This window comes from Melanostigma gelatinosum (genome assembly GCF_949748355.1).
Source record: "Melanostigma gelatinosum genome assembly, chromosome: 13".
Lineage (NCBI taxonomy): Eukaryota > Metazoa > Chordata > Actinopteri > Perciformes > Zoarcidae > Melanostigma > Melanostigma gelatinosum.
This window is the reverse complement of record NC_136646.1, coordinates 15021827-15047175: the sequence shown is the minus strand read 5'-3', so window position 1 is coordinate 15047175 and position 25349 is coordinate 15021827. Positions and strand designations below refer to the sequence as shown.

General features: G+C 43.8%; 2 protein-coding genes across 2 annotated transcripts in view; both read right to left on the bottom strand.

Moving 5' to 3' along the window:
• kcnt2b (potassium sodium-activated channel subfamily T member 2b) overlaps positions 1-19425 on the bottom strand; it is a gene marked incomplete at both ends in the record, with an annotated part of 29897 nt that extends 10472 nt beyond the window's left edge. Inside the window, 14 exons of the mRNA XM_079282524.1 lie at positions 358-466; positions 1185-1248; positions 1862-1998; positions 2561-2725; positions 5217-5397; positions 5935-6029; positions 6435-6518; positions 6724-6798; positions 7266-7325; positions 7730-7778; positions 8556-8618; positions 8867-8969; positions 9651-9730; positions 19337-19425. Coding sequence (XP_079138650.1) covers positions 358-466; positions 1185-1248; positions 1862-1998; positions 2561-2725; positions 5217-5397; positions 5935-6029; positions 6435-6518; positions 6724-6798; positions 7266-7325; positions 7730-7778; positions 8556-8618; positions 8867-8969; positions 9651-9730; positions 19337-19425 — 1354 coding nt within the window. The remainder of the gene's footprint in view (positions 1-357; positions 467-1184; positions 1249-1861; positions 1999-2560; positions 2726-5216; positions 5398-5934; positions 6030-6434; positions 6519-6723; positions 6799-7265; positions 7326-7729; positions 7779-8555; positions 8619-8866; positions 8970-9650; positions 9731-19336) is intronic.
• A 1784-nt stretch (positions 19426-21209) lies between these two features.
• Positions 21210-25104, bottom strand: qtrt1 (queuine tRNA-ribosyltransferase 1; the record flags this gene model as incomplete). Its single annotated transcript, XM_079281491.1, has 9 exons — positions 21210-21703; positions 22413-22497; positions 22991-23100; positions 23214-23289; positions 23475-23613; positions 24128-24322; positions 24402-24540; positions 24650-24718; positions 24817-25104. The coding sequence occupies 9 exons, from the start codon at positions 25102-25104 to the stop codon at positions 21551-21553; spliced, it is 1254 nt and encodes a 417-aa protein (XP_079137617.1). The 3' UTR covers positions 21210-21550.
• Positions 25105-25349: the final 245 nt, after the last annotated feature.

Genomic DNA, 25349 nt, shown 5'->3' with positions numbered 1-25349 from the left:
CAGAGCCGGGAGGACGGAGAGCTGTGTGCTGCAAAGCCACGCTGATGGAAAAGACCATTTTTTCAGGCTTACAAATTAAGCTGAGAAACTCAGGTAGAGAGGGGGACACGGCGGAATAACAGTGAAGACAGGACAGCTCAGTTTCCTCCGATGTTGTCGTAGCAAAACAAAAATGCTTATCACCCATCTTTAACAACACACAGCTCTACTCACAAACTGTGCCAGGACATTTAGTAGGTGTCATCCCATTCTAATGTGATCAAACAGCCGTAGCTGCGTCAAAACAAGAACGGACACGCAGACTTGCACACCTCAAGTCACTGTCAGTGTGTGTGAGTTCACGCTGGCCTTACCCACCTGCAAATTTGACGTGGAACTTGTTCTCCGGCTTGAGAATCTGGACGTACAGGGGGCAATTTGGAGCAAAGTCTTTCACTGCCCAGGCTCGGAGGATGGTCTGATGATCCTGAGAAAATTGGAGATGGAGGCGATTGAGATGGATGGAGTGAAAAGAAGGCCAGGAGAGAGAGAGAGAGAGAGAGAGAGAGAGAGAGAGCGGTAGAAACCCACCTTCAGAGGCATCAGATTGTAGCTCCTCACTTAATAATCCACTTAAACCACTGACGGCTCAGTGCAATCAAATGGCCCTTGCAACATTTCAGAGGAATGCAATTCTGACATCTTTCTACACAGAAGTATTTAACGCTGCACAGAACATGTGGGCGAAGCCATGAACAGTGAACTGCGTAAGACTGGCCATGAGACAGTTGCTGAAAATTAAGCCAATGGAAAAAACCCGACTAACAGTTTACAGCCGTGCTGGCACTATCACGGCAATGCAGTGCTGTGTAACACTGCACCTAGAGGACATTGTTTTCTTTTGTTTTGCACATATATTTTTTTTTCAGTCTGTGTTTATTCTCAGCTTCAGTTGTTCTTGTAGTGTGATTAGTGTTTTGGTGAGAAAAAAACCCATAAAACAAGCACAAAACTTCAGCCAATGAGCTAAATCTGCTTGTTTCCAAAGCTGCTTTGAGGATTTCTTAATGAAGAACTTCGCCCCAGAAAACTAAAAGCAAACAGTTTAAGGCTTATTATCATCATCATCATCAGGCAAGCAGTCTTAATGTAGAGTTTGCAGTGTGAGGAGTCACGGCGACACAGGGAAGCAGTGAGGAACATACAGCAGCAATGCGGTCCACTTCAAACCGGTTGCTGAGGATAAAGCAGGCCTCAGCATCGTCCATCCTGCAGGCAGTTAGTAGAGCATGTGGCCATGGGAGCGAGAGAGGTAGAGAAACAGGGAGAGAGAGAGAGAGAGAGACAGAGAATCGGGGAAGCGATGAGGAGAGAAGACATGGGAAGGAGGGTGTTGTTATTGAGGGAGAGGACAAAAGAGAACGAAGCAGGACAATAGAACAAAAAACTAATCAATATGTCTTTCAAGCCCACGCTATTCAGGGTTGAGATAGGAGAAGGCGAGGAGAGGAGGATTTTTTTTTTAAACTGTTTTTTTTCCTCCTTTTCTTTCACTGTGACAAAGCTTAAGTTTAAGGTGCTGTGGCTGTATTATCAAAAGCCAGAGGGTACACAAAAAGCATTATGACTCAAACTGCAATTACAGCCATTACTTCAAGCCTGCAGGTGCTTTGTGTATTAATTATGAGCTCAAGCTTCTGCATGCGGGGACTTTCATTTCATGGCTCTCCGGTCTGTTTTGGCCTTTTTCAAGTGCCCGATTGTTGTAGAATTATTTTGTGATAATAATGCTTCTACAGATCGATATCTCTCGATAGATATGAACATAAATACGTCTGTAAAACCAGACTGTGGAGTGCTGTTTTTGGTCACAGTGACTCACTTGGCCCTCATCAGGTCCTGGTCTTTGAGGGCAGAACCCTGCAGGTAGATGACTCTCTGGGCCCAAAGAGGGACGTGGAGGACCCTCCTCACCTGGACATCCATCTCTGCTGGGCAAAGGATCACCACATAGTAGTCCTACACACAAACACACACACACACAATTTGTACTGTGGCTGATGATTGTTTCACAACAAGCAAGACACGGCCACAGGTTGTCATTTATTCTTGTTTTGTTGCCATGTTCAAGTGAAAGGATGTTGAGTAACATGAGCCTGCCAGAGGGAAGACGCTTGAGAGCGGATGGTAGAGACGTGGACAGTGGCGTACTGCAGAGGACAGCAAAGAGACATGCGAGAAGCCCATCCACAGTGTATGTGCACTTTTAACATCACTAGCTGCTTCAATTACCACACCTTAAACTAATACTCCCCCCCCCCCCCCCCCCTCAACAGATCAACTCTGGTGTCACTGTGCAAGTTCATCATTGTGCACAGTGAAGGTTAAACATCCAAGTGTAGGGACTATATGCAAAAAAAACTTTATTTGAGTGGAGGCCTTAAACTTTAACTACTACCTGAACCTCATTCTCCTTATAACCCCAGCCCTTTGATGTTCGGGCTCCTGAAGAGGATTACAGACAACAAACACAGGACCCCCTGTACACCTTCTTGTCCTGCTTAACACCAGTTATGCAGACCTGCAGTCGGGGGTGAGCAAAGAACTCATTGAGGAAGTCCATGAGGAGGTCGATCTTGAGACAGCTGACACACAACACCACGTGTTTCTCCGTCTGCGCCCTGTAGCGGCTGTAGTTCCCCCCGGACTTCTGCCGCTCCATCCACAGAAAGGCCAGCTGCTCGAACTGCATTCAGGACGACATCCATCACATTCAACGGATGGAAATTGGATTAAATCAGATGAAAATACAGGGAGGAACCAGGTGGCTGAAGAAAAAAAACAAACAATGCCTCATATGGAGTAGTGTTTCTGTTTGATTAGGGAGAGTGTTTGGGGTAATAAAGAAAAGTGGACATTGGGTTCAGGACGGTGGCTGAATGGAACACGATAGCCGACATAAACAGGAAGGTAGGTTAAGGAAACATCAATAAGCCTGAGCAGAATTGTGGGGGGCTGAGTGTGTAGATGGATGGTGGGATTTAACAGATGAAGAGATGCAAGAAAGAGCCAAAGGACTGTTTTGTTTTTTAGACATTCCACTGAAAATAGCCGGATATTTTACAGTGAAAAGGCATTTGTTAAATTTGCAAAAAAAACTAAAACACAACTAAGCTTTTGATTGAGCAATAGAATAAGACTGATGCCATCCTCATGTCTGTAAAGCAAGCATGAAGTCACGCCCAGCAACCGGTTACTTTAGCTTAGCACAAGACAAACAAACAGTTGGCCTGGCTCTGTCCAAATGTTTGTTATTTTCAACTACAGAAGGTGTTTTTTCTTGCAATGGGTATTTTTGAAATCAGATATGAAACCAGATATATGTGTCATTGTTTTTTTTTTATGGATTAAAAAGAAAATACCAATAAAAACAAAAGCAGTGAGTGGCAGAGACTGCTCATCCGTCCCTCTCAAAGCCCTTAGTGTCAAGACTCTTCTTAATTCAAGTGACATGAAGTCGATGCTAAACAGGTGACGAGCTGACGTGTTGAACCCTCTGCCAGCTGTAATGGAGGAACAGTATAGCAATGAACGGCTGCTGACGTTTCGAAACATACACCTCAGACACGTCCACAGAATTCAACAGACTGAGTTCATTTGTGTGCATTTTAAACCAAAATGGTTGGCTTTTTTATTGTTTTTTTCTATTTTCAAATCAATACACTTTTAATTTGTTCTCAATATTACACAAAATTACTCGTCAAGAGGTACATGTTCTGTGGTGTGTCGAGAACAAGTACAGGAAAACCAATAGAGACAGCAAAAAGAAAAGGACAGGAGCTGAATCCTGATGTGCTCTGTGGCTTCCCTGTGCAGCCTGGAGACCGGTCATGGCGGACGGACACACACACACACACACACACACGCAAGCGCGCATATGGTGGGGGTTGGAGCTCAGGGGGGCCAGTTTCTAAATGTCAAAGGGTATTTATGGATGAAAGGTGGGGAGAGGAAGTGGGGAGGATGACATGGCATCCATGTTGGTGATGCACAGATCGCCGTTCCTATAAGAGTCGGTGAGTGCAAGTTAAGCGAGTTTCTTCGCTGAACTTGTTTCTTCGTGCTTGTGTCATTTGTTGTTGTGAAGATATTTGCTGCCAGCAGGTCACAGCTGATGGGAAAAACAAAACAGAGAGTGCGTGTCCAACAGCCACAATGCATGTGACACGATTTAAAAAAAAGAAAAGCTGTCAAAGACGTGTAGCGTCATCACGAAATCCAATTTGCAAAAAAACAAGAATGCCAGCAAACCAACTATTGTTTATCAGTAGTGTGATTTCCTGACCAGAGAGGCACACACACACTGGAAATGCGTCCCATTAGCACTTTTGCATCTTTTGGGAAACACACAGTTACGCCAGCTATACTTCAGGGATAAAAGCTTTCCACAAATATGATAAATAATAATTAGAAGCTGCAGTGCAACCGTTTGTCAAGGTGTTTTCATCAGTCCCTGCAGAAATACTATAACGTGTGAATGTGTGCGTGTGTCAACGTCTCGTGTCGTTCTCCAATCTGAAGTTCCTTCGGTGGAGCACCTAAATGACAGGAGAGGGATTTGGGGAATTGAGAGACTAAGGAAGACACTCTCGCCGTTCTCCGGGTAAAAATAGCTGCTGTAAATCTACGTAGGATGCAATGAGTCATCACATTATTGTGCAAGAGAGGAAATTCAAGAATTATGAACAAAGATAACTTTACTGAGCTATATCCCATCTGTCAATTTGAGGAATGATTTTAAGATTTTTCTGATAATTTTAAAGGCCTGACAGCCTGACAGAGCTCCTGTTGGCTGTTCCAAAAGTTAAATTGGAAATAAAATATGAGATGATGGGATCACATAAGCAGTGATGCCAAATTTGGGCCAGTGCAGTAAAGTGGGAAGACCAATGGCCCCTTCCCTCCTTCCTCTGGCACCCTTGCTCTGACAACACCTCGCTTCGAACTCAACCTTCCTTTCGATGTCAACTACATGCAAAAGTTCACGACTGCATCCTTTAAGATTGTGGTACCGATACCACGGTGGCAAAAATCTATCCACAGACACGCTTGTTAAAATCCCTCTTTTAAACTTTGTGTTTTATATCTTTGTTTGTTGTATTACTTTCAAACTTTCCAAGTCATTTTTTGATCTCCTGCCTGTGATTGCGTTTGAGCTTACCGCCATCGTTTCTCACCTGGATGGGAAGCACGATGAGCGCCACAAAGATCATGATGACCACCAGGAGTTGCGAGGGCCAAATCTTGGGGGTGACATCTCCAAAGCCCACCGTGGAGAAAGTGACCACACAGAAGTAGAGCGAGTCGAACAGGGTCAGGTTGTTGCCCGCTCGTTCGAGGTGTTGGATACCGCAGATGCTGATGGAGGTCGACGGGGTGGGAAAGATGAAGAAAGCGAGAAGAAGAAGAAGTGAGCATCGGGTCAGACTTCACATGCTGGGTGAAGTATAGGTGTTATTGTGTTCTTTAAAGGATACACGCGTAAACAGGTTAATGTCAAATGGTCAGAGAGCTTAAATCATGCTGTGTAGGATCTTCTGGATTAGCTCACACCATATATATGTACACACAGCAAGCTGACACATCCTCCGCTGCACTGAAGCAATCGCCAGCTGTCATTTCAGAGCAGTATCTGCAGTTACCGCTCTGCTTTCTGTCCGTTTATCTTTTCGCTCAACGAGCTGCCATTTTTATTCTCCAACATCATTTTGTTCTCTACATGTGTCGTACTATTGATTTGCTTCCGTTGTCCACCTCGCCCTCCTTCTGCTCTTTTCCTCACCCTGTCCACAGCTGTGACACCTTTCACTTCCTGTCCAACCTCCACTTCATGTCTACCTTTTTCTTTCCCGGTTGCCCCTCTTGCAGTTCAGTGTCAGCAGCGAGGGTACCCACCACGTAAACATGAGGCAGACCAGCGTGCTGATGAGTATCACCACCTGGTTAAACATGGCCGAGTGGGTCCGCTGGATCGCCCTGTGGAGATCATTCTGCAGAGAGACGCACACAGATGTGAGGCAACGCATGGAAACCACAGCAGCCCAAATGCTGCATTGTTTAAAGTGTAAAATGAGGATAAAACACAGTAGATGCATAGTAGGAAATATGGAGTGTTGGAATATATCGAGCAGAGACGGAGACAGCTTATTAAAAAGTGTGAAGCAAGCTTGGGTGTCATCGCACAGATGGAGGCAGGGTATGTGAAAAACGTAAATACCAAGCCCAAGGTGCAACTTTAAATGTTTTGTGAGTGTTTTACCTTCCTGGCAGAAAGAGCTGGTGAGCTGAAATGGCACAGACAGAGAGGAGCAATCGCATGCCAACAGAATAACATAACAGCAACGTCGAGATGAAAGTCATGAAAAAATTGGATCGGGAGATAGTGCTTCACTCACTATCATGTTCTCCAAAGTGTGTTTGGCCAGCCAGCAGTTGAGAAATACGGGGATGAAGAGATTACTGAAGGACGGCAAAATGACCTGAAGAGAGGGGAGAAAGCGTCGTGGCTGTCTAATCACATTTTTCTCACATGTTGTACACAATCACAGAATCTCTCTCAAGGAAAAGGGCCGTGTGAGAATGCTGCCCGTCGCGATTTCCTTTCTGCGTTACAGCGGCGGGCGTTAAAACGTGTGGCGCGTGCGTGCGCTGCGACGCTCGAGTGCTGTCGGTGCTTCCACTCACGGTGATCATGAAGGGAATGGCGCTGATCATCTCCAGAATGAAGGGGACACGTAACACTTGCTCCCAAACGTTGCCCTGGAAACCCAAAGCACACACATGGGGGTCAGGCAACTCCATTGTCATGGCGACCCTGGGGAATTACCACATAACAGGCCTGATTGCGTGGAAGGGGAACAAATCGACCGGTTGTATCGCCACAGAAGTGGCCGTGATGCATAAAGGGTTATACAACTCCCCTGTGCCGCTTGAGAGAAACAGCAGCATTACTCAGTTTCCTGTGACCTCTGCCGTTCAATTAAGATGTCAGCCAGGGATTTGTTATGTGTCTGCCACGTGCATATGGCTGACGTGAATCTGACTAGTGTAGCCCTAAACTTCTGTTTAGCAGAGTGAACACACAAAGGAGCGCAAAGTGGACAAACACTAACCTTCAAGCATATTGCATGCATGGACGCCCACACACGCCCCACATGTAGACATCAGAGACGCAGACATCACAAAAGGTTGCCGATCGGCTGTTGGGGGGGTCATGAGTTACTCACCTTGTAGCTGAGATACACGAGCAACATAGTTTCTGAAAAGCTGATGAAAGCCACAAGCACCTGCAAAAAAAAAAAAAAAAGAGCGAGAGAGTTACGGAGGGATTGAGAGACAGAGAGGAGTCAGAGAGAGACCGGAGCAGAGAGAAATTAGGAGTCGCAGAGATGGAAGAGGAGAGTGTGGGTGGAATCAGTGGGCGTGCTGATGATTGAGCTTCACAGGGAACAGATTTAAGAGAAGCAAGAGACAGTCTGGTGTCTGGTTGTGTACGCGTGTAACCACGCTGCACGTGTGAATACGTGTCAGGTAAGGTGATCTGAAGTTATGTGTTTCAGTACGGAATTAAATCAACCAATAAATGCAGAAATGAAGACATGCACCACTGTGTGAGTGTGTGTCGTGTATGCAGACATGTGTGTTAAAAGACTGAGGTTGATCTGTTGATCTATCGAGTGATCTATCTGACCTGCAGTGCCCACAGCGGTAGAGGTCTATCCACCCAGATGATCAGTTTCCTGCAGAGTGGAAGAAAGGAAAGAAACGAGAGCGGAAGGAGAGAGACGAGGCAAAACAAAATAACAGAGACAAATATTAGACCGACGCCACAAAAATAGACAAAATAAATGTAATTAGGCTGGTCACAACTGCACAGCAGTGCAGTGCCCAGCTGCCAATGTGCGCATATTGTCGGAGGAAAGTAATATTCACACAGTCAAATGGAGATTTACAGCCTTATTGTGAGAGAAAGGCCATTTTTCCCCCCCAAAGACACCCTGGGGCTTATCGTGGTTGTTTGCCTGCCCTGATTTGCTCCTATGAGTCTGCTGCCTGCAGCAGGAGGCGGACCATCCATTTCCTGAGCTCACCCTGTCAGCCTCCTTATTCATTTGGAGCCAGAGCTTAGCCAGTGTCACCAGCCACCAATTAGATCAATAGGTCCCTGAGCAGGAGACATGGCAGAGCCTCAGGTCCAAGCGCACTTCCTGCTTTCTCTCCCTCTCTCTTCTGCTGCATATTACATGCTTTATCGCCACTAGATCACTCGTTGATTAGGCTGCACAGGCACTACATACATATTATGTTGACAGGTAATCCATACAGTTGGATTACAGTGACGAATGAATGCGGATGGGTAATGCTCAATATCAGCGTTGTGAGTTGCATCAGTGAAGCGTAGTTGCATTGATTGCATTAAACAACGTTTCCGACCATGCGGGCCGGTGTTGCCAGTCCTCCAGGGTGTGCACTTCAGGTTGAAGCCATCACTTCGAATTAGAGGCTTGCATGCTTACCAGTCAAACGCACTCCAAGGACGGGATGACGTGTTCTGTTTGGTGCAGTTTACTCCGCTGCCGCTGCAGGAAAGAAAGGTGTATTACTGACCACCTAAACTGGACCCTCGGCTCAGTCCAAATATCAGTTTTCTCCCCTGATTGCATCTCCACCCCCTCTCGTCTCCCATCCACTCCTTTTGAAGGACACTCCATATACACTGTTATCTCATCTGTTGACCCGGTGCACTTGTTCCTGCTATCAGGCCTCCACACTCGCAAAGACACTGTTTCACCTCATTAAGCCGGTCTGCTATCACCAGTTCTCTCACCAGTCCTGTCTTCCGTCTTGCGGGTTGTCCAACAGGACTCTGACAATGTAGAGGAGGCAGCTCAGCACTTTCAGAGAAAAGTTAAACATTCGCACTCGTAGACCTGAAATGGAAGACAGGAAGACAATCAGTTGTTGTGAATAAATGTCAGCTGCTGAATTTGTAAAGACATTTTATTCGACTTTTAATACGAAAATCAAGCAATTTATGCACCGAATACAAATACAAAGTACAAAACAAACAAAACAAACTAAATCAGAAGCGCTCGGGGAACCAACAGCAGCTCAGTTGCCATTTATCATCACCACCAGTGCCTCAGACTGTTCATCAATATATAATCCATCACATATTTTCAATAAAGCATTTGCAGCCATGCTTGAAAAAGGTTGGCTTAATGCAGCAGAAAATGTATATAGTATTGTATCTTGTCTGCTGAAAGTTAATTTTGTATTTCTTTCACCTCAGTTTATGTCACCAATACTGTTATTGAAGCAGTGATTCAACCCCTTAATAAAAACAGACCAAAGCTACAATTATTTATTACTGTTGAATGCCTGTATGCACACAAGAGAAAATGAACATAAAAGGAATCTAAATCACCACACAGACGTATAAAACAGTCACAAAGAGCAGACAAGTTGAACAACTGGTGATGAAATGCACAGCAAGAGCGACAGCACGCCAGAGATTAAAGAGAAAGACATCTCCTCAATCAAAAACAAGAGCAACATCTCCATACTGCATGCAGATGGAGGAAATGGGATCCAAAAAACATTCAACTCACTGGATCTTTGGTTTTTGATGAAGAACAGCTTGAGGCGCTCCTTGAAAGTGTTCTCATTCACGTAGAACTCTACTTGCACCCTAGGAGAGGCGTGCAGAGAGGGGCAGAGACAAAGACAGGGGTGGGGGGGGGAAAGAAGAAAGAATTACTTATTTCATGCAGTCAAGTCAAGGAACAGAGGATGAGACGAAACAAGCGGAAGGCTGGGAGATAAAAAGAGAATAGAGTGAAGGTTGAGGACGATTGTGTGTTCAGTGGAGCAAATTTGAGACAGAAAAGGTGATAACCATTATTTGAACCCTGAAAAGTAAGGAAATAAGACACAGTGGCTGGCCACATTAAAACGAATGGGTTTTAGAGGAAATGGTGTTTCTGCTTGTAGGCCCAGACAGCTGCAGTCAGACTCGTTATCTCCACTGATTAAATATAGAGCAACAAATTACTTCCCTCTGATGTTTCTGCTGAACATGGGAGGCCATAATTACTGTTCTTTCTCCCTTTCCATTCTGGCACCCTCCTGTTAGAGGGACACACACACATCTACTGTACAGGCCGAAAATATGAACCTGCAAAGGGGTCATTAGGATTATTACACCATTCACATGGCCATCTGACATGGACGCGCATGGAGAGACATGATTCAAACGACAAAGAGCCTCTGTTACATGTGCACAGGCACATAACCAGACAGACTGTCGGTGACTGTGCTTCCTGTCTGACCACCTCAGGGGAGTCTCAGTAGCCGTCCTTTCATCCTATGGAGGGAAGAGTGGATGACTCAGGTCGAGGATGAAAAAGGCCCGGCTCGCTGGTGGTCTCCTCACAACGCACGAGACAGATGAAAGAGAGGCAGAGCAACTGCAATCCATTCAGTCAGCAGGAAGAGGAAGCGATGGGGAGAGGGAGGAGGGGTGTCTTCCCAGGGATCCAGAGTGACGCTACAACCAGCACTCCACATGGTCAGACCCACACAGACCAAGACCAACGCTGCACTTTCCCAGCAACATTTGCTGGTGGAAAGGGGGGGGGGGGGACTTTCCTCTTTGTTTCTATGGCAACGCGGGATTCGTTGTCTTTTCCCCTCCCTCTCACATGAGCAGATGTGAGCAAACACATACTTGTGAAGTGTGTTCAGCCATCTGTGCCGATAGCCCGCCCCAACTTGTTGACGGCTCTCTGAGCTCTGAGCAGCCTGCCGACAATAAGGCTTTTGAACACATGATGGGAAACAGAAGAAGAGCATGCAGATATGCACAGCTCCCCATGGCTCGCAAAAGCTCAGGGGTGTGTGATTGCACCTTTGGATTAGAAAATGACTCGTATGAATTTCTGTAGAGATGGGACACCCTGCAGTTGTGTGCGTGTGTGTGTGTGTGTGTGTGTGTTTGAGAGGTGGGTCGTACTGAGCTAGGTGATCATATGACTGAAGAAGTTCTTTCATGCACAGAGCAATCAAACAGTCAATACCATGGTGGCAATGAGCACACGGACCCATTATCACCAGTTGCTAGATTAAAAAATATTTCCATATGAAAAAAAGAAGTGGTGAAGTAACAAAATACATGCAATGGCATTATGTCTTTTTTGAATAAGTGTAACTGTACTAATCAAAGAGCATTTTTTTATAGATCCTAATCAGAACTTTAGGGATTCCAAACAGTTGATGTTCAAGACGAAGAACATTACATTACAGTCGTTTAGCAGACGCTTTTATCCAAAGCGACTTACAATTCAGATGATATCACATTCATACACCGTAAGCACAGCTATGGGAGAAATTTTGGGGTTAAGTGTCTTGCTCAAGGGCACATCGACGTGCGGCTAGCGGAGCCGGAGGTCGAGCCGCCGATCCTCTGATTGAAGGACGGCCCTGCTCTCCACTTAGCCACAGAACACAGAACAGCAAGTGACATGAAATAAAAGGCAGCTAAAACGTAACTTACTGTTGTGGAAATTGAAGTATGAACCAATTGGTAGAAAAGTCTTTACATTCAATGCAAAGCCAGACTACAACCAGTGAAAATGCTGGACTCACTTAGCACTTAACTACGACACGCACAATCCTGCAAAGGTCACTATCGGTACCCACAGTCAACTTTTGTCTGTTTTCATGGCGTACATACACTATTTCTTGTGCACTATTCATGAGAAAATAATCACATAAAACCAGGTTTATTCCAACGATGATGTAATGAAGATGATCAAATTACTACTCATCAAGAACTGAAGCCATCCAGTGTTCTAGCACACATAACAAATGATGGAATTATGATTAGAAACGTGCATTTAGTTACGTTTCCCACAGCAAGATAGAATCATTGCCCTCAAGCTAATGTCCTCTTTACAACCAAATCCATCAGGCACTGCACCTCCACACCTGGCCATGACACGTCTTTTTCAAATCTCCAGTTTATTGTTAATACACTTGCAGGGAGATGCGTTCCCAAATCCATCCGTCTGTGCATTTCTTCATTCATCAAAGTGCTTAAAGCCTCCTCAAACTCTGTGAGAAGACGCTGTGATAACTTCCCGGGAGAACTGGATGATTTCAAAGGTCATTTTGCCCTTAATGTGTTTCTCTTTCCACTTGAGTGTACAACAGAGGGTGAAAAGTAAAGTGGAAATATTGTCCAATAAAGAGTTGAGCGGTGGGATAGATTGAGACTCGGGATCTTTAATCTAAGGGGATGATGGGGGAGAAAAACACATTAAACCCTCTGGGCAACAGCCACAGGCCCTCAAAAAAGCACAGGAAAAATAAATGATTCCATAATCGTTGAGAAAAACTGCTTTGGGATACTGTTGTGCAGGAAAAAGAACATATTTTGCTGCATTAAGGAACAAACATTTTGGTGTATCATGAGAGAATAACCCCTAAAGAGGTCCTCCTCTCTTTCTCTCTGCTACTCATTCAAAATATAAGTTTATCAAACGAATTATTTTTGAGTAAGGCCGCTAAGATCATCTCTTGGTCCTTAATAAAGCAAGAACAGCAGCTTAGAAGAGAGCATGACTAAAGGGCCATAACATTTGAAATCTGAGCCGAGAGAGAGAATTTGTATTCCTGAGAGAGTAGAAGAGAGAGAGAGAGAGAGAGAGAGAAAAAGAGAGATTGAGAGAGCGAGAAATAGACACAGACAGATGGACAGAAAGACAGAGGGGGACATGCGGAGGAGGATCTTTGAGAGGGAGAGAGCTGAACCTTGTTCTCCTGCTGCTTCCACCCATGCCTATGCTCCATAATGACACAGCACTGGTCGTCTAGTGAAAGAGACGAAAGAAACCTAAATAATATGCGTGCACAACAGCAGCATTGGCTCATCACAACCTCCACACACATCTCAGACGTAGAATTTATAGCAGTGAAGTAGAAAAAGAAAAGAAATAAGGAGTGAAAAAATATACCCAGTAAATGAATTCATGGAAAGCAAGCAAAAATGGAACAATCATATTTGGAGTAACTCCTCGTCAAAAGATATATCATAAAATTCTGAATAAATATTAAAACAATGTGTGAGGAAAGAGAGAGGATGAATCTGAGTGTCCACAGTTAAAAGAGAAAAATCCAGACCTGTCAGGTGTATCATTGAAGAGATATGGAAACCAGACATGCACTTTTTCAGCCCTGATATTGGCAGTCCTGATATCTGGACTTTTGATATCAGCCGACACCGAGTACTGATCTGATACCAGTGTTTAATTAATAAGCTGTATGCCTCGCTGTGTGGAAGCGACTGGTATTATTCCTTTATGTGTAAGGCAACATCAGGCCTGACTTAAACATCACCTTTTGTTTTTTTACAAAATGTAACAAATAAATACATAGATACAAATTATTATATTTATTAAAACAATACCAGATCAGCCTATTGTCTCCGATATCCAATCCAGCTAATTCAGTCAGTATCCGACTGATATCCGATATCAATATCAGTATTGGTGCATCACAAACATTCATAAGATGTACAAAACAGGAAAGGGCTGAGATGAATAAAAACATTTTTAACCTATAAATGGTTATAAATGCTATTTTTAAAGAAGTTGTTCCGTTGATTGGAAGCTTCTAGAGCACTATTCTATAGAGATGCTGATAAAGCCATAAACCAGATTCTATTTGTTTTTTTTACTCAGCATCTGTATTGCTGCTGAAAGGGCCTTTATTCAATATTAAGAGCATTGATATAGCAGCAAACAACTATTCGCTGTGTAAAGATATGGTGGAGTAACGTCTGCCTGAGCAGAGAATGAAGTCTCTCTCCCTTTGAGTGTGTCGCTATCCGAGCCTCTCGTTTTCACACTAGTGCACGTGAGCGTGCCCCGCTGGCTGGCTCGCAGCCACCACTGTCCACCGCACTCATCCGACTGTTACAGCTCATGATGACGTAATCGTGATCAGAGTAACACTGTCCGTCAGCACTGTTGCTGTTGTTTGCACTGTTAAGGCTTTTAGCACCGGTAGCTGTGGCTCAGCTGTCACCATGTCGAGTGTCGTGTGGAGACAAAAAAGATACGCTCCAACTTTTGCTTGATAGATGGGTTGATAAGGGATCCTTTGAGAAAAGAGGGCACAGCTAAAAGAGCAAAGGGTGGAAAAAGGAGACAAAGACACAACTTATTAATGAACGCAATAAAATGCACAGACTCCAAATGAGGTCAGGAGAAATGCAATGGGATGACAAGAGGCAAATAAGTTACGCATCGCCACAACACGACTGCTCTAACAGCTGAAGAGAGGCGAGGTGTACTCTGCTTCATCCAACCAGTGGTTGACAGGACAGCTTGTCCCTGACCCATTTACCCAACCAGCAGCACACACAGTACACTGTCCTGATGCCAGGTAGAGAAGAATAAAGGAGGAAAATAAATGAAAAACAAGACGATGTGTTCACATCCCCCGCATAAAAAAAAGGATCCTTTTATTCTGGCAAAAGGCACATTTTTAACACTGACAACTCAAAAGTGAATGCCGACTGAACTGATTTCTTTAATAGCACTCAGTGCTGCCAGATAATTGAGTTGAACACTCCAATGAAACAAGTATGGTGACTGAGACCTTTAAAGAGTTTCTTTCTCTCCTTGTCTTTTTATAAGGGAGCAAATCAACCAGTCTGTGTTATGACTGATTTATCTATTTATATTCGACTACGTACGTATGTCTATAGACTCCAACAATCCCTCTAACCCATAGCCGGGGCAAAATAAACACCAGCCATCATTCACAATAAATGTGAAATGTATCGCACAGTGTATTGACAGCAAGTAAGCGTGCACTGTTACTCAGAGCCCATTTAAACTCTCCATATTTCATCAGTGGAAGCGCTCCAGCCATTCCTCCCCCCCCCCCCCCCCCCGCTCCCTGACTTAAACCTGCCTATACATTAGTTATGTATTCCTTTGTTGACCTGAAGGATGAACAGAACACAACAGATGCTTCAGTGATATAGACTTGGGTCCGTGATTTGCTCACTGAAAAAAAAAGAAAAAGAAAAGCAGCAATCATCCCTCTATCATGAAACAGAATATGGCCGTAAAGTGACGCACAACTCACTATAAACCATCCAATGACATTATATCCCTTCAGATTACATTAGCCTCGGATGTGCGCGGACGTTTAACATTTGATCGAATCGCCGTGAGATACCAATCTGTTTTCGAAGTCGTCTTCAAACCAACGCTTTGACGATGACATGTGCGAGAAACGTAAGAGGAATCGTCTCTATTGCCCGTCTCTGGGGCTACTTGGATTTGAAAGGTCCTGTGGTGTATTAAGCTAACACAGTTTGGGAATAGGGGAGCAGTGATCAGTGGACAACCGTGTTTGTGATATACCCCACAGCAGCTCCCTGCCCCCACTCTGATGCCACGAGGCCTTCCAGCATCATTGAACGCCAATAGAGCCCAGAAGTGCTCGGACTCATGCTACTCAGCCCCATGGCTCCGTTAGTATCCACAGCAGGAAGGCTGTTAAGTGTCGACAGTGCTCATCTAACCGGCAGGCTGGTTAGGGAAATCAATATATTAAAGCCCAGTGGAGGCAGAAAAATCTCTAAAAATAAAAGAACGATCGATGAACACCTGGCACACGCCCTGCTTTCTACATCCTCACATAAAACGACGAATGGACTGTCATTCTGCCTTCAGGTAATGTCTTATCTTTACTGTACACATCTTTCTCTCTCAGAGAGCGGCGGCTCATGTTCATCAGGCATCATGTGCACAATGTTCTTTGCAGACAGGTCACGCTCAGACTGTATATGAGCTCTCCATCCTCCCACCGTGCCCTCTCATTTGTTCTCAAGACGGACCCATCTTTAATGGTCAGGCCTGCTGGCAACCTTTCAACTTCCCGCCAGTATTAATTAGGATGTTATTTTCAGACTTTAGCTTCTATTAGCCAGCCTCACTCTAGGTCCCCAGCTTCCAATCGACTATTCAGAGAACCCTAAAAAGATTTTTCATTAGCAACTGGGTGTTTTCACGTTAACTTCACTTTAGACGTTGACCGGAGGAATCATGCGCACAGCGGTTATGAGGTCTGCATGCTCCAACATTGCCCCTTCTCAAATCTGATAAAAGCCACCTTTTTGTCAGAGTAACTCTTTTCATCATACATGCCATCATTAGCATTGTTAATACCCTCCCTTTATGCCAGCCCTGCAAACACGATGCATAATACATCCATGATTCAAAAACCCTTGACCGTGTTGACTATCAGATTTCTAAACTGCCTTTTAAATGATGTGACTGAATCTTATATGAGCTCTGAAAAGCTCAAGAAAGGACAACAGCGTCCAAAGCATATAAGCATAGTAAAACATGGGTATTGACAGTTTTGATGGATCGTGCTTTACATTGGCCTTAGTTCATTAAGGCTTGCCTGGAAAAATGAATGAGGAGGCAAAGGGAGTAGCTTGGGGATTAAGGATGACGGAGAGACCGAGACAGAGACTGAGCGAGAGAAGATGTGGAGGCGACAGCCAATAAGACATTGTTTTAATGGCAAAATGCCGTCATTTGTATGGTAATCCTGCACTCTGAGGGAAGCTCCCGCTGAGGCTTTCTGTTGAGCAGCAATGGTGACTCTGTTGTTCTGCATTTCATTTCACTTGTACCTAATTATGCACACACGCTGTGCTGGCAGTCACGTGTGTGTTTATATTATGTATAGTATAGTAAGTGTTCATTTTAGGCAAAAAAAACAGACAAAATCTTAATCATCAGCCTGCAAAAGATCTGGATTTAATTGTTTAGTCATCTGGCATTTCCTCAAATAAGAAGACTCTGACTCACTGCCAGAAAGTGTAAATGTCGGAGTAAGAACGGTTTCACTAAAACGTTGCTACTTCTTTGATCTCGACACATTCACTTTATCAGCCACAGCCTTGTTCAAGGTTATGGATTTGGGAACTACGCAGATGAGGATAATTGGCAGTTGTTTGCAAACTTAGAGCAGAGCCCAATTCAAATTCTGTCTCGGACAGAAGGCTCGTTTCCTGTGTGTGAGTAAACGGAGTCAATTTTCATTTATGTTTATTCTAATTTGAGACAATTTATATGCAGCCAATGCTGGAGTGTCAAGGACAAAGTCCAACATGTTTGCATTTGTGTGTGTTTTCGACACATTATAAAGTATATACTATTTATGAATATACACTTGAAGGCCCCCAACTCACTCAAGCACACACGTACACACACACACACACACACGTACACACACACGCACACAGGTAGAAAAGGGAGGCATCGGTAATAACAGTCAGTAACACTCAGGTGACAAAAGATTCCAGTGTGTGAATTAAATTATTAAATCATTTCCCATCACGTCTGCGCTGACAATTGCCACACCCGAGAGGCTTTCAACGGCTTCAACTGAATGTATTCCACTGAGTTACAGGAGATCTATTGAAAGAGGAAAATGGTACGGTAGTGGAGGCACTTCAATTAGATGACGGAAGAGGGATTATAAGGCTCAGAAATGCATGTTCCCCAGAGTGCCACCATATGTGTCACGGTTATTCGAACACATGTTGACATTTTGATGCGTGCGAGTGTCTGTGCTGGGATGCGTTGATACTGTACGGGGCCATCTGTGCACCTGCGCCCATTGGGAACGTCTGGTCGCTGAACGCAACTCCTGGATTAATAGATGACAGCAGTCAAACTCTGTGTGATTCAGCCCCAATTAAGCTTTCTGTCACTAGCAATAACAACTCTGGCTTTCCCTCTAATCAGACCATTTTAGAGCAGTTAATAATCCCTGGGCAATAGGATCAACATCGTGATCCTCTGTCAATCACGCTCGCTCTCTCTCTCTCTCTCACAAGTGACGTTAAACATACACACACACACACAGAAATACAAAGGACTAAATGTCTATAGTCCATATACAAAGGCTCATAATTAAGATATACTTACCATGTGAAACACTGCACTTGACATTATAGCTCTGCAATTTGATAAAAATAAATGTAGCATACACAGCCCACACGCGTTTAATTTAAAGCTCAGTGCCTATAGAGCCCTTAAAGTGATCAACACCAGGTTTTCCCTGAGTACATTATCCATTATCCATGTAAACTCTTGTATCTTTTTCGTGCCTCTTTTAGAGGACGAGGAGCTTGGATGATAAAAGTCCTTTTGTGTAACAAGCAGTGGCCCCCCTTGCATTGAACCTCTGTAATCAGGTGACTGAGGTCATGCTGAACTCTGGTTCGGAAACATTAGTCCTTGGGAAATAGCGGACAAATTACAAAAGGCCAGAAGAGCGCGACGGGAGAGAGAAGGCGGGCTGCAGCTGTGCAAAAGATGATCTTTCAGAGGTCAGGGATATACTGTAATGATTGACTAAAACATGGACAATGCTTGATAGTTTTCAATAATATTCATTATTAACGGTTAGCATGCAGCAGTTTCTCTGTAGTGAAGCCAATGGCTGAACCCAGATTAACACCTCCATGCTTTCAATGGCAAGTTGGCCCAATTATCTGATTCGAAACTACCCAGTCAAGTCCACAAGCAAGTGCTTTGGTCCCCATTTCCACCTAGCAACAAGCGATGCCAATCATGAAATTGAGGTTTAAGGTTTTCTGTTACACAGCATAATGAAATGGGCCAAATCAAGCAATGGATATCATACAGCATTTCAAATATTCTGCCCTGCAAATGGAGAATCAAAAGGTTAATAACTAAGGGCACCCACTTGTCTGCGAATTTCAGCATTTATGGGAGGAGAACGTAAATAGAGTAACATATTGCCTTGCTGGTTCTTCATTCCCATCCTGGTGGATGCTATCAAAGCTTGTTTTCATGTTTCAAATATACACTTGTGAGATGCGCCACCTACATGGCATGAAAGTATAAATGAAATACATATTACTCAGTGAATCAGTCTCTCATTCTCCTTAGAGTGTTTTCTTTTAGATGCGTTTTCTGGGTTAATGTAGAATTAGCAGTATTAGCAGCAGCCGTTTCCGCGCACACAGGCGAACGAGTAAACCTGTTGCATTCAGCACTGCACAGCTGGCAGTAGATTACTCCAACACACGCATACACCTGAATCAACGAGATCACAGAGACAAATTGCAAACACATGTGCACTTTATAGACGAGACGATACGATGCTCTTATAGCGCACAGATGCGCAACGGATTCAGTGCGCCGTGCGTAAACGATGCAAGCATCCTTACCTGTCGTCGGTCTGCCAGTCCCCGAGCAACAGGTCTCGGAACCGGTACCGAGGGGGCAGCGGGAGCACATCCTTTTCCAGTTCGACCATGGTCTTTCTCCTCAGAGCCCAGAGATAGAGACAGATATCACCGCAAACCGCACCTCCACACCGAGGAGCTAGAACCCCCCAAAACCAACTCCGTTCCTCTTCCTTCTGCTATTCAAAATGTACATTAATAACGAATGCATTGATACACATCATGGCATCGTTTTCGACCTCCCTCCTAAACATAAAAACAACAACTCTTCTTTGTTTTTTGGCACCCGTCACAACGCAGCTCTACTTTTCTTGCCACCGAGGCAACAGGTCGAGGATGTTCATCCGTCGGTGCGTATGGGGGGAGGCTCCACTTTTACAGTGACAGCTGGAGAGCAACTGGTTGTCTCTCAACACCACCAGCATCCTCCCTGCCTGAGCTCCGCTTGGATGCACTGGCAGCAAATGTGTAACCCGCCGCTGGGGACGACTGTTCTGTTGCGATGACTTTTCATTTCAGGAATCGCAAAAAAGCAACGATTTCAAAAACAATACGCACAAAAAAAATCTATAAAATTGTACAATAAGCGTTCTCTGTTGACACAATATCTACTGTAATCCGGAATGATAAACTGTCACACATTCACGTGATGCCCATACTTCTGTGGAGACGTGCGCGCATCTGAACGACGATCACGTAGCTACATTGATTATTTCCGCACGGAGATTTTTTCTTTTCTTATGTGAGACGATAATTAATAACAGCAGTTAAAGGAGGCACGCATGACACGCCTTCCTAAAGAAGGCTATACACGAGGAGGATACATCCAATGCATTTAGTGCATATTGTCAACGAAACGCTGCTGCTCTGATAGATAAAGAAATTAAACACAGTTAAATCAGAAGATATTCTATCTATTCTAAAACACCTCTTCTCATGCATGAAACGTAACCAGTGGTATATTTGAAAACAGTACAAACATTACGTACAAAACTAGACGTTATTCTGAAAGAGGGCTATTCAAATATAAAATGAACACTTCAGTCATCTCTCATTTGAACCAATGAACAAACACTTGTGTTTAAGGGTGTTAACACTTGTGAACTACTCTTGTCATTCACCAAACGCATCATTTCTTCACCACAGTGTTGTGTTAGATGTTAGATGGCCTGCCACTCACTACATGTCACAGGTTTAATCTCGTATGGAGCCTGTGGTCATAACAGACGCAGTAGTGAAATTAAAATGTGGTGCTTGTGAGGACTGTTGACTCAAAGCCACAGACAACAGGTGTTATTCAAATCAACTTACAATGATAAATATTAATCACCCACAACCGAGCCTCGATAAAGCAGCACCTCTGTAAGCTCCAAACAAAACCTTCGCTCAGAGGGTGCAAATGGCTTATTGCCCATTGAACGGATGAGAAAAGGCAGAATAACAATGGATAAGAATGACTTGATGCACGCTGAGTTAAGGTTGTGAATAATTTGGATATGGATGTTGTGTGCCCTCCTACATTTGAGCTCATATCTCACTGTTATTGTATGCAATTTTCACTTCGAGACAGCTGAACTGCGTTTAACTCTGTTAGGAAAAGATTCAAAGCATATCATTCAGTTTTACAGTCCCTTTGCTCTGGTTTTGTCTGTTTTGCCCTCTGGTGGTCATCGTGACACAAAGCACACAAGCGGTCGTGATGGACTCATTTATCCGTTCAAACAGTTATGTTACGTCCGCGAGGACGTCGGTTGAAACACCTGAATACAAATACGTTTAATCATCCTGTGCCGGTGGGAAAAATTAAATACCAGGTTGACGGAAAGGCAAAACATTTAATTTCAAGTGGGTGGGCCTATAGCTCTGTAGCCATGGTAACAACAAAAAGTGTCTGAGCATATCAGAGGAGATAGTTCACGTGTTTCAAACCTCATTCAAACCCCATTCAGTTTCACATCATCGTAATGTGTACCGGGGACAGTTTGCAGCGGCTGAGTGATGCAAAAGACAATCAGGCGTTATGCCTTCAGACCAAAAGACATTTTCCTCATTGCCAACAAAACTGGCAATTTATATACAAATATAAAACAAAGAGTAAAAACAACAAACAATCACACATAAAAAAAGTCATTTAAAACAATCTTTCAGTCACTCTTTGACGTCCCCACTGAGAGCACGACGGTTGCCTTCCAAGATCTATTCCAACGTAACGTTGACGGAGGCCAGAGCGTCCACGGCCCAGCCGGGGTACTGGTCCCGAGAGGGAAACATTCGCTTCATGAACGTCCGTATGAACTCGGGGAAGCAGCCGTCCACGATGCTCCGTCTCACAGAGCGCATCAGGGTGAGCTGCAAAGAGACATGTTTGATGATTGAAAAGGAAAATAATGGGACATCGTCTCGTCTTCTGCAACATGAGAGTGCACGGGTCTTCAGCAAGAATGTTTACGTTCCACCATGGCAACATTAGAGGGTAACATGTAAATGTTAAATACTTGTGACATTTCACGGTAGCGTGGCGGCCCAACATGGAAAGCCCGAGAGTCAATTTAAGAGCTGGCTTAAATGTGAAATTGTCTTAAGAAATCAAGAGATGAATATGTTGCATAATCAGACATCATCCATTTTGCTCTCCTAACATGAACATTATGTTTTGGGACACATCTGTCACAAGAGGAGACTCTTCATGGTTTTGATAATGCCAGAGCAGCAAAGAGAGTTTGTGCCACATTGAGGTTCAGAGACTACTGAAGCATTAAATGGCCGACGACATCATCTGAATGACGTCGCATACATTCATAAAGTTCAACATCTCTTGTCAGAATCCTGTCAGAGCGATTAAGACTTGAAACACATGATGTAAACTTGTGGCTCTGGTTGATAACTCTCAGTGGCAGGATTGCAGATTAATGCAGGAAATGAATGAACTGATACAGCACACTTTATACAGTTGAGATATATCTTCTTTTTTATATTTTGATACGTGGTCAAATGTTTTTGTTGTTTAATCATGATGTCATCTCGAGTTATGATGTGACGTTAAGTGTTACGTACTGACCTGGTAGGCGATGTTGTGGATGGTGATGTAATGCATGGCTGCAGTGTCACTCTTAAACAGAGCATGCAGGTAAGCCCGACTATGTCTGAAACAGAAGACAGGCTTATGATTTACATCATTACACAAAAAAAAAAAATATATATATATATGTATGTATATATATATACATATACATATATATACATATACATATACATATATATATATATATATATATATATATATATATATATACATATACATATACATACATATATATATATATATATATATATATATACACACACATATATACATATATACATATACATACATACACATATATACATATATATGTATATATATACATACATATGTATATATATACATACATACATACATACATACATACATATATATATATATATATATATACGTATACATATATATATATATACATACACACACACACACACACACACACACACACACACACACACACACACACACACACACACACACACACACACACACACACACACACACACACAGAGAAAAGCCTGGGCTAGTAGGATAGTTTTAGTCTGTTCTGGACTTACCTCTTGCAAGTGGGACACGGACAGTCTGGGTCTATGGGCTGGAAGTCCTTGGCGTACTGCTTCTGTTTTACCTGGAGAGATCCCCAAGGAACCAAGGCAGAGCCAAACCTCTGCCAAAAAAAAAAAGTAACACGACGTCAGAAATCAGTTTTTTAAGTGGAATAAAAACTGCTAAATTAAAATGTATAAGGGACTATCAGTGTGTGAGGCAAAGATTGCTTACTGCAGTTCGGGTGGGGAACACGCAGTCGAACATATCGCAACCCAGAGCAACACACACCACCAAATCCACAGCGTACCTGCAGATCATACACACTGTCAATTTATAAAAAACATAAAGCCCATAAACACAACAGTCCTCGTAAGATATTTTAAGCATACAGAATGAGCTTTTTGACTCTGGTTTTGGTTGCTCTCAATGCAAAGAGTGCTGAATAAATATGAAATGATTAATGTAACCCGCTGCTTTATTAGGCAAACGTACCCCACACCCATGAGGTATCGAGGCTTTTCTCGCGGCAGGTGGTCGGTGCTCAGGGTGACCATCCGCCAGAAGTGATTCTTGTCCTCTCCTCCACTCAGGCCGCCGATGGCAAAACCGGGAACATCGCGTTGAGTCATTTCTGCAGGAAGAGGAGGAGATATCTCAAGCACAAGTTTGAGCCCTCATCATCGGTGTCGAACTGTTGAGAAGGGGCGAGTTTATAACTAGACCTGACATATAAGTGTGAACGTGCATTTCTGTTTTCTTTGCCAAAACGATGACTGCTGCCAAATATCGTTGCACAATATTTATGCACTTTTAAATTTGACAGGAAATATCTTGATTCCTTTTCGCAGCCCGATGCGTTGAACAAGACTTTTACCGTCAAAGACGCCTGCAATCTGTTTGATTCACACATTCTTCCTCGTCGGATCGAGATGTAAAGGCTTGTTAACATTCATGGAATAAATGGAATGGAGTGAAACATGACGTGAACTTTCTAGTTCTAAAAAATTGTAATAATTGGATTTTTAAGGCATTTAAACGTGTTCTTAGGCTCCATCCAAATATGATCCAATCTTCCAGCATACTCAATCAATACCAAGTATACAGGCACAGAGGGAGGTAATCAAAAGTAGAAATTTTATTTTTACCATCTAGACAGGCCTGGCGCAGCTCTGCATTCAGCCCTCCCTGGATGATGGCAAAAATGTTCTGTTTGTCTGGATTTTTATTGGCTGCAATGCAGCGGTCCAGCCAGCGAATGGATCGATGCATGGCCTCCTCCACCCGAGGTCCTGACACGGTACTGCTCACCACATCGTCCAGCTGCATCATGATGTCCGACCCTGGAAGAGAGAGGCCGTCTTTCAACTACTGGGTCCAAGTTGTTTAATACTGATTGGAAGTATTTTGCTCCTTGCACACCCAGACTGTTCTGTATGCTGATGGACTTCTCAGGACTTAAGAGGATCTCTTCGCCATCATAGGGGGACTTGAATAGCACGCCTTCCTCCATGACCTTCGAGAGCTCAACAAGAGACACCATCTGAAACCCCCCGCTGTCCTGTAAGCAGAGCAAAGTCAACCACAAGATGTCAACACAGAGCTCATCAACTACCTCTTGCACGTTTGTGAATGTGTAGTCATCACCTGTGAGTAGTAGCTACACTCACAGTTAAGAGATTCCTCTTCCAGTTCATGAACCCATGTAAACCATTGGCTTTCTCGATTAAATCAGGCCCCTGCAGGCAGTGGAGTTAAAGTTAAAAAACATATTTGGAGAAGAAAAGTTGTCATGAATTCATATAGCCAGTAGTGCTACAATCGTAGTGTTGCTTACCGGTCTCATGCCCAGGTGGTATGTGTTTCCAAGACAAATCTGACAGCCAAGACCCTCAAGCTGATCCACAGTGATCCCTTTCAGAGTCCCCTGAGTACCGACAGGCATGAACACCGGCGTGCTGACGACACAGTGTGGCAGTATCAGATCGCAAGCTCGTGCTTTAGTCACTGGGCACTCGGCAACGACTCGCAGAGCGAGAGGAGAAGCTGCAGACAGAGCTTTCTTCACAGACATGTTGTTTTCTGAAGTATTTACATCAGCTCCACACTCTGTGGTGGCGGCCATGTTGCAGTGGACACGTGACATTCAAGGGATGGCAACTGATAATCGCGTTGACCAATCAGAAACGAGAAGTTTGTTGGGAGCGAAGAACACGCATTTTAAGTATCCAATCAGAATGTTAGCTCGATGGAGGGGCAGCTAAAGTAGCCAATAGACTGCTTGGTTTTACAGACAAGAGGCGGGACTAAACTCGCCGGGTTCGATCGGATGTCGTCTCCTTTGACCGGATGGTGTTTGTGTAGAAGGAA